Source organism: Gavia stellata, chromosome 15 (assembly GCF_030936135.1).
Source record: "Gavia stellata isolate bGavSte3 chromosome 15, bGavSte3.hap2, whole genome shotgun sequence".
Classification (NCBI taxonomy): domain Eukaryota; kingdom Metazoa; phylum Chordata; class Aves; order Gaviiformes; family Gaviidae; genus Gavia; species Gavia stellata.
Window position 1 is genome coordinate 566437 of NC_082608.1, and position 15471 is coordinate 581907.

At 50.1% G+C, this 15471-nt stretch overlaps 1 protein-coding gene across 1 annotated transcript; it reads right to left on the bottom strand.

Moving 5' to 3' along the window:
* Positions 1-1330: 1330 nt before the first annotated feature.
* Positions 1331-4296, bottom strand: LOC132318289 (uncharacterized). The gene is made up of 6 exons (XM_059825072.1): positions 4173-4296; positions 3265-3528; positions 2871-2921; positions 2354-2458; positions 1818-1864; positions 1331-1519 (listed from the first exon to the last, which is right to left on the bottom strand). Exons 1-6 carry the CDS (start codon positions 4294-4296, stop codon positions 1331-1333), a joined length of 780 nt encoding a protein of 259 aa, XP_059681055.1.
* Positions 4297-15471: the final 11175 nt, after the last annotated feature.

The following is a 15471-nucleotide window of genomic DNA, read 5'->3' on the forward strand; positions in this document are numbered from 1 at the left end:
ACTTGATGATCTTACAGGTCTTTTCCAACCGTAGTGATTCTGTGATTCTGTGATTCCTTCAAACCCCAGTTCCTCCTCCAGCTCCTTCAGGAGCTGCTGCTGAGGTTTTGGCTGCATTTCATACCTGCCCATTTAATTTAGTTTTTTCCCTTTCCAAGCTGGGGTACCCCTAGGGATCCTCTTCCTCCTCCACCTGCTCCTCCTCCTCCTCCATGGTTGCCGGTACCCAGGAGGAGGCTGGCGAGGATGTCGCGCGGTTTGGTGAAGCCTGGTTCTGCTCTGCATCCCTGGGCAGCATCCCCCAGCAACCTTGATGCCTCTGTGAGCCTCCCCAGTTCAACGCTTTGACCCTCACATCCCACCCCCTTTACCACTGGTTGCTGCCCCCAAAATATTTGGGATTTTTTCCCCTAATTTTCCCTTTGTGTAGCCCTTGCCTGTGTCTTCCTGGCCATGCGTGACCTGAGCTTTGCCCCCAGGACACCGAGAGCTCTACCGCCACTGCTTTGGGGATGTTTCCCACGGGTAACTGCTCTGAAACTGAACTGAGTGGGGAAACCAGAAAGTCTCCAGGGCTTGGTGACTGTTCCTGCCAGACTTCAGCTGGGTCTCCATCAGCAGTACAGAACTGGAAACACTGAAGGCAAAGTCATCACCTTTTATTTTCCTTTTTTTTTTTTTTTTTCCAAATAACAGGAAAGCTCTACATGCATGAGGACACTCATCCACTCCTGGGATGAAGCAGATCCACGTAGATCACTGCAGCAGCACCTGCGTTGCACCTCTGCGAAGCAAACGATGCCTTCCCATCCTTGCTCCTTGTGTTTCGAGCGAGTGAACCAGAGCAAGGTCAACCCACATCACAGCAGGTGCCTGCTCCGGAGAAAATCCAGAAAATTGCTTCAGGACTTTTCCAGCGCCGAGAGGAGCTTCTCATGGCCACCCCACCCAGCATGTCCAGCACCAAGGGGACACCAAGTGCTTCCTGGGCTATGGTGACTATGTGGTGCACAGTCAAATCGCTGAAACATGGAGCAAGTTGCTAGAGGAGCCTGTCGGTGACCGGAGACTGTGAATGGAGTTGCCGAGGCTTGGCAGTGCTTCGGGCTGCGGTAAGGCAAGGGGAAAACCAGCTGGAAGAGCTCCGTCCTTACCGCGAGTTATGGTTTCTTCCAGGGAAACATAAAGCACAGCGGTGCAGCCATTTGGGGGTAAATAGGTGGCTTTGATCAAGGCACCAAGATTGCACTTCCATACAAGCTAACGCCTAGTTTTTGAGGACGATGATCCCGACAGGCGTACAACAAGCTGCTTGTCCCTCCCTTCTTCCTCATTTGCCCTCTTCCTCAGGGGAGACATCCACCCCTGCATGGGAAGCACCGGCATCCCCACTGCTCTGCTTTTGTTGCGATGGTTTGATCTCGGTGTAAATGACTTCGGAGGAGGCGGATTTTGTCCCCTTCTTTTCAAATTTCAGGTTGGCATAGGTCTGGTCCTCGGTCCCTGTCACCGGGGCTGCCTGCAGGGGAGAGAGCAATGGGTTAGAGCCCTGGCTTTCCCTTCTGCGTCTCCCCTGCTAATATTTTTCCACTGGCACAACTGTTTGCACTGCCCAAGCATTATCCAGCTTGCTCAGAGATGCCACCTATTCAGAAGCTCATAAGCCCCTATTTAATAGGAATTAATAAGTGTTTAGGACCACGTTTTCAGGAAGCAAAGCTGATTTTACTCTGAAATCCTTTAAATGGTATTCAACAGCCAGTGCTTTTTTTTACAGGGAGAAGGAAACGATTCGTGCAAAGCCCTCCCTGGCTTACCGTGCTGAGCTGATTTCCCTCTGCCACTTGACTGCTTGTGAGCTTTCCTGAAAAAGGAAACATAGTTTAAATAGTAGTTAAAATAATTATAACGATCATTATTTTAAATGAAGAAAACATCTGCACTGGTCCTCCTTTTGTTGCAGGAAAGGATGGGGCTGGCTCTGAAGATGGCCAAGGGGCAGGAGGGGTTGGCAAGGATTTAAAAGCCCTTGGAGGGGCTGGAGAAGAGCTCTGAGCAGGACACTTCTGGAAATGTGGTGATGTGCAAGACCTGTTTTAATTGCACCACGGCTTGTGCCATAACCGGGCTCTCACCAGAAACTGGCCAGAGGGAAGGGAGGGAGAGAACCTTCTCCCCACCCCAGGACAGCTTGTGCAGGAGGATGGACTCGTGTAGGGAACACCGAGTGAGCAGGGGCAGCAGGATATTGAAGATGGACAACTCCCAAGCCTGGGCTTGTCCAGACCAGCAGGTGAGGAGATGCCAACCAGCACCCACAGGAGACGGAGGCTCGGCACAGGCTCAGCCTTACCTTTTCTGTTCCTTCTGCACTCCCACAGCACAAGGCCAATTATCGGCATGTAAAAAAGCGTCCCGATTGCTAAGCCGAAGATGATACACAGGAAGAATTTGAATCCTGCACACACAACATCACAGAGGCACTCGTGAGCTGCCATCCCACCGTGCAGGGACACATGCTGCCATTGCCTCTTTTTTTTGGGGGGGCGGTTCTTTTCCAAACTTGGGCTTCCAGACCCCGAACCACTCGCAGCCCCCACAGCCCTGGGGTGCTGACAAAATCCTGCAGGGAACTGTCTCCAAAAACTCATCTGAACTCATCCGAACTCAGCCAGTGTGGTGGTCGGAGCATCAGAGTGCCTTCCCAGTGTCACAGCCTCTGATCCGCTGGTGCCTACCCCAGTTTGCCAACGGCTCCCACCCACTCACAGGGAAACATCGGGATGTGTTTCCCCCCTTGCTGCTTCTCTTTCCCCCTGAGGATCCCTCCTGCCTCCCACCCTTGCAGCCACGGGGCTGTGGGGACTCACCTGTCCTGGTCTTCTCGGTGACATTGGTCTGAGGTGTCCCGGGGTCACAGCCTGGAAGACAGAAACAGAAGTGGGAGACTGCCCAGAGGCAGAGGACACCCTGCTCCCCACTCTGCTTTGGGGCAGGGACCTGGACCCCCCAGCCACGGCTGTCCTGCTCCTGCCACCGCAGTTCCAGCCACCTCAGCGTTCGGCTGACGTGCTGCAGCTGGAGGATGTCCAGGTCCTATTTCAAGGACCTGACGGCCAGGCAGCTCCGTGCTGGATCGGCCTCTCCGGTGCCCAGGATGCTTTCGGGGGAAATGGCACACGAGGGTACCAGTGGGAGCATTCGTCATAGCGTCCTTCTCTGCCTGTTCATCATCCCCATGAAAATGGAAGTGGTGCCACTTACTGGGAACTGTCCCTTGCATGCTGTTTCCAGTGTCTGTCAAGTTTATTCTTCTGATAAACACCTTACACCCACAGATTCTCGTGTTGGCTGCACGCATGCTGGAGTAGGTGAGATTGGCACAGTTTTCTCCCAGAGCCATGGTGTTGGTTTGATACCCCACCTCCGGACCTTCATACCACTTCACATGTACCGTGAGATTCTCTGACCAAATCTTGAACACGCACTGCCTGGTGGTGACTGACTCTTCTGGCTGGCTGACCATCTCTGGAGGAAACAAAAGTATACATGGTAAGTGAAATACAAGTCATATATGACCTTGCAGGGGTCACATCCCACTGGCACGTGTCGCTCATGAAAGACACGGTGAAATAACTGTCCTTTCCTCCAGCAGCTGATGCTCTTTTCCAAATCCGGCTGCTAAACGTTCCTCAACATTGAACGTTGAAATGTTGCACGTTGATTAGGGCCACCCAACGTTGTGCAGCGCACGAGCATTTCTCTCTTAGAAAGGATTGAAAACTCGGGAGGGTCAGGGGGAAGACACCTCCTCCTCCTCCTGCAACCTAGGCAGAAGGGTCTTCTGGCACCCAAGCAGGATATGCCACCGAGGCCACAGGCTCAGGCTCCAACATTTCCTGGAATGTGAGGTGGGACTGGGGGGCTAGCTGTGGGGAAATGATCAGCCCTAGAGAAGCAAAGAAAATATAGTAGACCCCCTCATAGCCTCTCTGGCTTCATCCCTTCCCCTAATACTCAACTCTGGAATACTTCAGAATTGCTCCTGAAGCTCTGAGCTGAAGTGACTTCACACCTTCTCAGCAGAGTCCTCCCTCTCTTCCCTCTCTCCTCTCCCTTCCTCAGTCCTTTCTTTCTGCTCCCGCGGGTGTTGGCGGGCTTTTGTCTCTTACCATATTTGTTCCGTTTACGTCTGTTCTCAGGCACGTTCCTTGGGTTCTCCGTCCTGCATGTGTACAATCCTGTATGTGCTTCGTTCACACCGACGAAGACGAGCTGGGCAACATCCTTTGTCATCTCCACACCATCTTTATTCTGCTTTTCTCCACTGTTTTGAGTGGTATTAAACCACTTCACTTCCCCGGCGGTGCTGCTCCAGCCTGTCTGGAACAGACACTGCAAGACGAGATCTAACCCTACCGACACATCGATAGTGGCTGAAATCCGGTGAGCGAGTCCTGCCAAAAAACACCCCAACCATGGAGGGTTGGGTTTGTGTTAAGGAGTAGCTGCATCCTCCACATGAAGCTGACCCCCTTCGCAGTTGTCAGGCTTATAAGCATCTCTATTTCCTCCCCCCGCACGACAGTTTTCTCTCCCTGCTGCTGAAGGCGATGCTGGTTCAAAGCCCCAGAGCCTGAAATTGGGTCCCCGTGGGCAGAGCCCGCAGCCTGGGCACAGGCAATTGCAGGGGAGGGACCCCTCTGCGAGGCACATGGCAAGGTGCTGGGGCAGAAGGATGTTTAAATGCTGCAAGAGGACAGGAAAAAGCAGCAGCAGCCATGTCCCAAACCTTCTGCAGGCATATGCAAAGACAGAAAAGTTCAGAGCAGAGGCGAGGGCACAGCGGGACTCACCAGCGGGCAGCCAGGCCAGGAGCAGCAATGGCAGAAACCCGCCAGCCAGCCGGACCACCATGCCGTCTTCCCAACAGCCTTGTGGCAACGATGCTGGGCGTCCGGCAGGATCGGCTGGGAGGTTCCCGTCTCTCCCCGCAGCGTGAGGGTCACTGCTCAGCTGGGGCAAGCTGCAGCCCTGCTGGGAGCTCACCTCCTCGCAGCTCAGCCAGGCAGTTCCCTCTGGGCTTGCAGGCTTCCCCTCTCTTCCCCTTCTCTTGCTTCAACCCGATTTTTATCTTCTCTCTTCGCTGTTTGATTCCTCCTGCGGTTTCATCCTGGCCACGTGCTCTCAGCCCTGAAACGGACCCAGACAACGCAGCCGAGCACTGCTGATGGCCATTTCCCGGCATTTTAGGTCACAGCCCAGTTGCTCCCCGTTGCCGGCACGAGCAGGCGCAGGGGAAAGGGCTTCTCCAGCTTCCTACAGCGACACCTCCCCACCCAAGTCCTTTCTGTCTTACACCAGGGAACGAACCCCTTGGAGAAAGCAATGCTGCCATCGTGGCGGGGTGACGGGGCGATGTCTGACCTGTCCAGCGTGCTAGCTGAGTTGACGCGGGGATCCAGACACCCTGCCTGCCCCCAAACACCAAGGACCACTGCGATTTGATGTGGGGATGGGCGTGGTGGGAGCTTTCTGGTTGCTCACACGTGGGATGTACAAGCCCCAGCCAGGCAGGGGCTGGGTTCCCCAACCCGGCTCTGGCCGGGAGCACCCAGGTCCTGGCTCCTGCCCTGCGGGGATGGGGTGCTCCAGGCGGCCCCCCGCATCCCCCTGCCACCTCCAGCTGGAGGGATGTCCTTTCCTCCCCAGAGCTGCATCAACCAGGCCAGCCACGGCTTGTGTTACCCCTGCCACCGAAGGGACGCAGGCAGCGCAGGCAGCGAGCGCAGGCCCCTCTGTGTCCTCAGCCTCCATGGGTGCACACTCTGCGGCTCCCCGCAGGCTTTCCGCTGCCCACCACCGCTCTTCCTCTTTCGTGCTCAGAGCAAAACCTGCTCCCACCTTCCCTTTTCTCCCCTTTAGTTTCCTGTCAGCATTTCCAGTAATCACCTCCCTGCCCCATTTTGAAGCCAGACCCAACATGCTCCCTTCTCCGAAGGCAGCACCTCCACATCCCCACGTTACATGACCCCCCTCACCACCCACCTCCTCCCATTTTCTCTGCCCCCTTCCTCCCATCCCTGTTTTCTCCCCGTTCGCTGAGATGATGGAGCCCAAACTGAGCACGTGGGATGGGAGCCCACCACCACAGCCCTCCCTAAAACACAATCTGGGGAGCAGTATCCTACTGGGACCATCTTCTATCACCAGTGAGCATGGTCCCAACACCACCTTCACCGCAGCACGGGGAGCAGAAGAGGATGGCAGAGCCTGTCCCACAGGGATGCTCCCAGGTCAAAGACCGAAGGAGACTTGCAGAAAGCAAGCGATGCTGAGAATTTGGGAACGCTGGCATGCCCCCGGGCTGATCCTGCACTTCTCCACAGGGTGGGTGTGCTCCCAAAGCCCCATGGGCATCTCTGCCAGGGAGAGGGCAGAGTCCTAGAGGCTTAGCTTTGGCTGCACCTCTCCGTACCCCGGGTCTCCCCCGGACTCCCCGTGCTGGGCACGCACAGCCCAGCCCCGTATCTCCTGGAGCAAAGGGTCTTTGCTGGAGCTTTTCTCCACCAGCTGAGGTCTCATCTGGGAACTGACCCACATGGAGAAACAGCAACATCAGCAGGATATTTGCTGATGGGAGGGTCATAAAATGAAATTCTTGTAGTACAAGATCCACAAGAATGACAAGCGAGGGGTTCTGTGTCTCTCTTGCTCTCCCCTCTGGACTTCTTCATCCCTTCCCATGCTCTTTCTGATGTTCAGTTCCTCTCCGCACTCGAGTCTTCCTCTCCTCTTGCCTCATGACTGAGCAACAACACGTACTTGTTGCTTCCTTCCCTTTCATTTCCATTCTAGTTCTCACGTTCGCTAGCACTGACAAAGTCGATTGGACACACGGTGGAGTCCCATCTCAGAGACGCCAGCACCAAGGATCCTGGAGTGGGCAAAGCTGGCAGCATCTCTCTTGCCACGGGTGAGGCAGGCAGGACCACCGAGCCACGGACAATCAGCCCAGCAGGGAGGGATGCTACATGCCCCCAGCCTTGTCCTGCCCCATCTCCAGGCATGGACGCCAGCTGGAAACCACAGCAGGAAAGCAGCAGAAGATGTGGGTGCCCACGTTCTCCTGCTGCAAAAGCTTTTACCAAGATGCTGCGACCCAAGTGCGAACACCAAGGCACCGAGCGTGACTCTCCGTCCTGCTCCACGAGTACTGCACATAAGTACAAGCCTTACCTAGACTGCCCTTAGCAAGCTGGTTTCTCCACTCAATTAGGATAATTTTCCCCATCCCAATTAGGAGAGCGGGGAAAACAGGAAGCTGGTTAACACAAGCTTCATCTAACTCCCAGGGCCCCGGTTGGGTTTCCTGGCCTGGGGACGTAAGAATGAGTCAATTTTAATTGTAATCTGAGCGCATCAGCTATGAGGGGCTATTTGTAGATGGTAGACCAAAGGTTTCAGCTCATTCTTCTGGGTATATCCATTGCCCTCTTCACGCAGAGCCTCACTGGGTCAGCGCCGACCTCAGCACCCCAAACAGTCACAGATCTGCAGTGAGAAGGTACAAGAGCTCAGTAAGAACAAGTCAGTGATAACCAGAACTGTGAGCCCTTCCCTTTCCATACTCCTCCTCCCTCATGGATCTGCATGTATCTCCCTGGGGCTCAGCAAGACCTTCTCCAGCGGGCAGTGCCTTCCCAGTCTTCCCAACTGCGGTGCCGACGGGACTGAAGGTTAACGTCTTGCCTACTGCCAACTCTGCAGAGTTCCTCTCATAGCGGAACCCCTTCCAGCTCCACGGCAGCATTTCATGACACTCTCTGCGAAGGAGAAAGGAGAGCAGGAAATTGCAATGCTGTTAACAACACGGGGTGCCCCGTATTGTCAGGCAGCTACACCGCACGTTACGCAATAAAGCAAGAGAGAGGCTGCGGAGTAGCTCAAGAGCTCCCCGCTCCCTTGCAGTGAGCCAGGGAAATACAAAAGGTGCGCGGGAGCACCTGATGTCCTGCCACCGAGGTCTTCCTCTCCCGACTTCTGCAGCAGCACGCAGCCTGTTGGGAGCAGGCGAGGACCCTCCTGTGCGATGCTGGGAGAGGATGAGGAGCAGGGCTTTCCTCAGACGGAGCACGGGGGCTGTACAGGGGCTCTTCTTTGGGCGTCACGCTGCTGACAGCCTCTGGAAGTACGGCTTCGGTTGCCGAGCAGAATCCTGCCCTCAGCCTGCCCGTAACAAGGAACCTCCTTGAGTGATGGAGACTCGCAGCGAGACACGAATCCCCCGAGCCGAAGGCTACACCCGGGGAATCTCACGGCCCCGCTCCCCGGGCGGATGGGGGAGCTGACGGGGCTCAGAGGCACGTAGATCTGAAATCCCAGTCCCAGGGCCGTCCACCCAGAGCCCTCACCGAGCTGGGTCGAGCCAGCACTGGCCTGCGGCGCACCTTGGTGCAGCCATCAGCGGAAGCACGAGTGGGAAAGGCCGCGGGGTGCTGGTGGGCCCCAGGCTGCTGACGAGCCGCGACGCCGACTCGCAGAGTCCCGGGCTGCCTTAGGCAGAGCATCGCCGGGAGGCGGAGGGGGGGTCCCGCCACGGGAGTGACACGTGGAAACAAACTTCACAACTCCCAGAGTTATAAAGCCGATGTTGGTTTATTGCGGCGCCGGGTGCAAGGGGATTTCTCCTCCTAACATGCACACCGGGTTAAAATCATGACAGGTATTTAAAACAGTTAACAACGTTAGTTACGCCTACTGGTTCTACCCCTTAATTAACTATTGGTTAATACTTTTCTGACTTCATCTTAAAGTTACAATTCTCTTTTAATTCATCACGCATGCTCAGAGAGTAGGGGGCTTAATTGGGTTGGGGCTTTTCTAGCTAGGAGGTGTGTTCCTTAGCATTAGAATGAGATTATAATGAGACAAGTTACAATGAGACAAGTTACAATGAGACAAGAGACTGCCAAAAATAGAATGGCAGTCTATTCTATTTTTCTAAGATTCGTCCTTGTGATAATCATTATTGCTAGTTAGCAGAGAGTTAGTGCAGACAGTCCTTATCTCTAATATGTCTAAGTGCCAGGCGCAGTTGTTACAAAGCATCTTCTTTACATTCTTCTAATTCTTCTTACTTGCTTTTAACACTTGTTTTTCAAGATGTCCTGTAACATTCCCCCCTTTTCTTTCCCCTAAGCAAATTCTTTTGCTTTTAAAAGTGGTTCGTTATGTTTCATCATTATTTTTAGAGTCCATACTTGTCCAATAAGTTCCTTTAGTTTACACCAAAGGATAAGATTTACTATTGTTAATGTTGTCGTAGCTATTAGTAACACCAATATCGAGTGGGTCATTATGTTTAAGATTTTGGTAGCTGACAGGGAGAAACCCCTAAACACATCCCACCAATTGTGCTCTCCATCTGACTTCACTCGTTCCACTACTTGGTGTATTTCCTCTGCATCATGATGGACAGTAATTAAAGTCTTTCTTCCACTTTCTTGAACTTGTTTTAACAACCTTTTTCAATTTTCATGATGTAATAGTTTTCTTATTAGAGGGAGATTCATTCCAATAGGGGTGGGCTGTATATCCTGAATCTACGTATAATTAAACTGTAGCAATTGATAAGTAGTAACAGGAGCCGTGTAGGTAAAATCACATCCTGTAAGACTAACAAAGTTGCAAATGCAAATATTTGAATGGTTGCTCGTGTCCACCATTTGATCATCTACTTGTACAAAATCACACTGAGTTCTCAGACAAACACATCCCATACACCCTGTAAATTATGATGGTTCTTAGGGTCTCGTTGGGATGCACCTCAAAGTGACAAACATTTTGGTCAGTGTCAAGACAAGCATCTTGCCCTTTGATGGTGTTTCCTTCACAAATAAATCCTTGCTGGTCTCGTACGACACAGGCCTCGACATCAATAGTTATTTCTGTTTTTCATAGCCCATACCCTATGTTCTAGGGGATAAAGTACAGTTCCATGGTAATTTAATCCTAGCGCAACAATCGGGTATATGTTATACACTAAAGCTTTATACATTGTTAGTACAAAAGCTGTAGCTGTGTTGTTAGTAGGGTCAAAGGTAAAATTAACCAAATGCCACCACGATTGGAATCTCCTTTCAAATTCCGTTGCGTTATTCCAAATCACCTTTCAGATTTCTTTTGGTAGGATTCAGTCTTCACCTTCCCTAATGATAGCAGCTGCTATTGTCTGTGTCCATAATTGAGCTTGCATACAACTAAGTGCTGTAGAAACATTAGTCTGAGCCATGTCTAATGCATTTATAATCAGTTCATTGTCCTTTTCATTAAGCTTTTCCCACTGTGGTAACATATTTGCTGTAAGCCATTGGCTGGTTCCTAAAGTTAGGAGGGAAGATCTTAAAGGGTTCTGTATTTTGTTCAGATCACCGGTCACCGTGGCGAGTTTGTTCCTTATTATCGCAGTATCTATACTATTTAAAACTCCCAGTCCTGTTCCTACTGCACCAATCGCATGTCTCCTTTTTCTCGTTCGGGAAGGAAGGGTCCTCTTATGTAACCATGACGTCCACCCTTTGTGTAAGGGTCTTATAAATGACGAACAGGCTGGTTGAACGGTGGAAATATCGTTCTGTATTAATAATTCCACTCGTTTAAGAGACCATACTGGATTAGACATTACCTGTTGCTGACCGACATATTGAATTACGTATGGTCCTGTTGGATACACATATAGTCCCATTTGCTCAGGCTCTGTGGGACTTGATTTAGTAGTCTGAGTCGGGGTGGTGTAGGCAGGGGGAGTAGTGGTTTACTCTGGTGTCTGCAACCGAAATCTAAAAGTTAGAGCTTGGCCCCCCTCTTGAGTTGCCCCCAGACATACTATGGTCACCGTTTGAGTTACATTGAAGGGATACCAACAAACCTCCTTGCTTTCACATATCGTGCTGCCTGTTCTATTGGCAGAGTCCCAGACAGCACTGTTCTTGACAATAATTTGGGTCTGGAGAGGAGGTGGGTTACTTACATTAAGGAGTCTACAACCTATCTGGACCTCCTTTCCTTTCTCAATCGTCCAGGTATAGACCGAATCTATTCTTTCCCATTCAGTTGGTCACAGTGTCAAGTTATTATTATATATTACCACAGTTGCCAAATTCAACTCATTTAGATCCTTTCCCAAGCTTCCCGTATACCCAAAACAAGCGTTTGTCCAAGGCCACTGCCAAGCACTTATTAGGGTACAGTTCAGCAGAGTCATAAGAATCCACATCATCGCTTTTGAATGCGAAGCTTCAATGGTCCCATAGGCGTCGATTCCCATCGTGGCTTAGGGGCTTTCTTCACTCTGGTATGATGCACCCACGAGGTCTGCTCTTCAATCTTGATCGCTGTATGGGATGTCAGCAGCACCTGGAAGGGGCCTTCCCATTTCGGTTTCAGAGGTGGATCTGTAAAAGACTTCACATACACATAATCACCAGGCCTAATATCATGCACCGGCCCATCAAGACCTTGGGCTCTGGTTCCTAAGACAAGTTTCTCTATGTCCCGAAGTTGTTTTTGCAGGCTTATCATATAATCAGATAACGTTTTGTCTCCAATCGGAGTTGATATTCCCGCCTGTACAATATAGGGCCTCCCGTACAGTATTTCAAAAGGGCTCAACCCCTCTTTAGTTCTGGGCTTAGTTCTAATCCTCAGGAGTGCCAAAGATAATGATTGTGGCCAAGACAATCCGGCCTCCTGCCCCAATTTTACAATCTGTAACTTAATTAAGTGGTTCATCTTTCCCACTTGACCACTTGCTTGTGGCCTCTATGAGGTATGTAACTGCCAATCTATTCCCAAGAGTTTACTAACTTTTTGAACAATTTTTGCAATGAAATGTGGTCCTCTATCCGAGGAGATTGTTGCAGGAATCCCAAATCTCAGTATTATTTCTTGTAGTAGTGCTTTAGTTACTTCCCTAGCCTTATTAGTTTGGCAAGGGAATGCTTCTGGCCAGCCTGAAAAGGTGTCTGTTAGAACCAGCAGATATCAAAACCCCCCTTTTCTTGGAAGTTCTGAGAAATCAATTTGCCACTGCTGCCCTGGAGAGTTCCCTTTCCCTATTTGTCCGTGTTGGACTTTAGGGCTTACCTTAGGATTATTTTGCAAACATATTTCACACTGCTGTGTCACTTGTTTAACAGTGGTGTAGACGTTCCGGGCAACTATGCGCTGGCTCAAATGTTTATACAATGCCTCAGCTCCCCAGTGGGATTTCCTGTGTTCTGCTATAACTATGGCCCACAATAACACAAATGGGATTGTTATTTTGCCCTGCAGAGTCTTTGCCCGCTTACCTTTCTCTATTTCTCCACCTCAGTCTTCAACTAATTTCTGATCTTCTTTGGAATACCTGGGTTCACAATCAATTTGTATTTTACCGTCTGGGACCAAAGACTGCACCTCTAATCCACCTTTCTCAGCTGCTCTTTTGGCTTCTCGATCCGCCATAGCATTGCCCAACTCTTGAGCAGTATCTCCTTTCTGATGAGCCTTGCAATTCATGATAGCCACTTTTTCGGGTTGCTGCACTGCTTCCAGGAGCCTAAGAATTTCTTCAGTGTGTTTTATATGTTTCCCTTGGGTGGACAGGAGCCCCCTTTCTTTCCATATGGCTCCATGGGCATGGACTACCCCAAAAGCGTATTTGGAGTCCATCCAGATATTAATGTCTTTGTCTTTGGCTAGCTCCAATGCTCAGGTTAGAGCGATTGTTTCTGCTTTTTGTGCCGAGGTATTTGGGGCAAGGGCTGCGGATTCTATTACCTGATTCACGGTGGTTATTGCATACCCTGCTCTGCAGACGCCTTGTCGAACAAAGCTACTTCCATCTGTGTACCAGGAATCCTTAGCGTCTTCCAGTGGCTCCTCCTTTAGATCTGGTCGGCTGGAATAGACCGCTTCAATCATTTCCAGGCAGTCACGTGATACCAGTTCTCCCGTGGTTCCACTGAGGAAAGTTGCTGGATTGACAATGTTAGTAACAATTATTTCCACATCATCCTGTTCCACCAGAACAGCCTGATATTTAAGGAATCTCTGCGATGAGAGCCAATGCCCCCTTTTACCTCTAATACTGTGGATACAGTATGACATATCAGCACTGTAATCTTTTGGCCCAATATAAATTTACGTGCTTCTTGAATATTAAGCACCAATGCTGCTACCGCCCTTAAGCAGCTAGGCCAACCTTTACTTACTTCATCAAGTTGTCTGGAGAAATACGCCACTGCTCTTCTATATGGTCCCAAGTTTTGGGCTAGGATTCCCAGGGCTATTCCCTGTTTCTCATGGGAGAACAACCAGAATGTCTTAGTAATATCTGGTAACCCCAAAGCAGGGGCTTCCATTAATGTCCTTTTCAGTTGCTGGAATGCTCTTTCTGCTTCCCCATTCCGGGTGAGGTCTTTTGGATTAGATTTCAACAGTTTCTAGAGTGGCCTTACCAAGAGTCCGTAGTTATAGATCCATAGACGACACCATCCCGTCATCCCTAAAAACGTACGGAGTTCTTTAGCCGTCTGTGGTCGATGAGTTTGGCAGATGGCCTCCTTTCTTGCTGTTCCCAGGGTCCTTTGGCCAGCAGTTATCTCGTATCCGAGGTAAGTTACCTGCCGCTGAGCTATTCGGGCTTTCTGTGGAGAGACTTGATAGCCATTAAGTCCAAGGAAATTCAGCAGACTGACTGTCCATATCATACATAGTTCTTTTGTTTTAGTGGCTATCAATAGATCATCTACATATTGTAACATTATTCCATCTCCATGCGGTCGCTCCCACTGTTCCAAGTCTTTGGCTAGTTAGTTCCCAAAAAGAGTGGGGCTATTTTTAAACCCCTGTGGTAACACAGTCCATGTTAGTTGTGTCTTTCTCCCAGAGTCCGGGTTTTCCCACTGAAATGCAAACAGCAACTGGCTCTCTGGACTCAAAGGTAGAGAAAAGAAGGTGTCTTTCAGGTCCAATACGGTAAACCAGGCCAATTCAAGTGTCAACTTAGTTAATAATGTATATGGGTTTGCTACGACAGGATGCAGATCCTCACCAATTTTATTAATGCCTCTGAGATCCTGTACTATTCGATAATTACCATCCGGCTTTTTGACAGGTAGAATGGGAGTGTTATATTCCAATTCACATTCTGTTAGTAGCCCATATCTGATAAATTGGTTGATTGTTGGTCGGATTCCTTCCCTATCTTCAGTTCTGAGGGGATATTGCTTAATTCTTACAGGCCACACCCCTGATTTGAGCCTGACCATTATTGGGGAGGCATTTTTCGCTTTACTTGGTATTTCTGAGGCCCATACCCCTGGATATACTTGGTTCTGGATTTCCTCAGGTACTTCTGAGCTAACAGGAGTATCTATGAGGACCAGACTCAGAAGTTCAATTAGCTGGTCATCCCCCACTCGAAGTTCTACTTCTCCTTTCTCAAATTTTATTTCCGCTTTTAGTTGTTCCAATAAGTCTCACCCCAATAGAGATTTTGGTGAGCTAGGCATATATAAGAATTTGTGTATTCCCAATTGTTTTCCCAATCTAAATTTAAGAGGTTTTAAAGAGTACGCCTTTTCACTTTGGCCGGTAGCTCCCTTTATCGTTACAAAATCATCATCTGTAGGTGTCAAAGCTTGGTTTAAAACTGAAAATGTTGCTCCAGTGTCAACTAAAAATTCTATACTCTGTTGTTGTTTCCCTAGCTTCGATATAACCAGTGGATCCGCCAGGGTAGATTCCCCAGGTCCCCGTCAATCTTCTTTGACATGGGCCTGTATTCTCCTTTTCCCTTTCTGTCTCTCTGGACATTCATTTTTCCAATGTCCCCTTTGTTTACACCACGCACACTGGTCTTTTTCCAAAAGTCTCGGTCTCCCACGCTCCATACCTCTAAACCCCTTACTGTCTTGTAGCGCTGCTGCCAGTGCCCGTTTAGCCTTCCTCCGATCCTCCTCTTCTCTATTGCTAAACACTCTCCAAGCTTCATCTAATAGAGCCTCCAAATTTCTGCTTTCTGGCTGTCTCAATTTCTGCAGCTTCCTCCAGATATCACTCGCTGACTGCCCTATGAATAGAGACACTAACTGCTGTATCCCTATTTCCGATCCCGGGTCCAGAGGAGTGTGCCGCCTCATCGTGTCTCGCAGCTTGTCCAAGAATTCTGAGGGGGTCTCCTTCGGGCCCTGTCGAACGGCGTATAAAGCTGACCAATTAATAGTTTTTGGGATGGCCCGTTCCATACCTCTTACGACCCAATCTCTGTATTTATTCAATAATTTCAAATGGGCCCTTCTGTTAGGGTCCCAATGGGGGTCTTGTAGGGGAAAGTGATCCTTTATATCTTCCCCCGTACTTGTAAGTTGGTCACTAGCTAAATCATGGGCCGTTTTTAGTATCAGTTGTTTTTCAGTTTCCGTC

Coding starts and splice junctions, on each gene's coding strand:
- LOC132318289 (XM_059825072.1), bottom strand. CDS start 4,296: ATGACAAAGGATGTTGCCCAGCTCGTCTTCGTCGGTGTGAACGAAGCA. Junction 3,529..4,172: donor ACGTAAACGGAACAAATATG/GTAAGAGACAAA, acceptor TGTTTCCTCCAG/AGATGGTCAGCCAGCCAGAA. Junction 1,520..1,817: donor AGGGAAATCAGCTCAGCACG/GTAAGCCAGGGA, acceptor TCTCCCCTGCAG/GCAGCCCCGGTGACAGGGAC.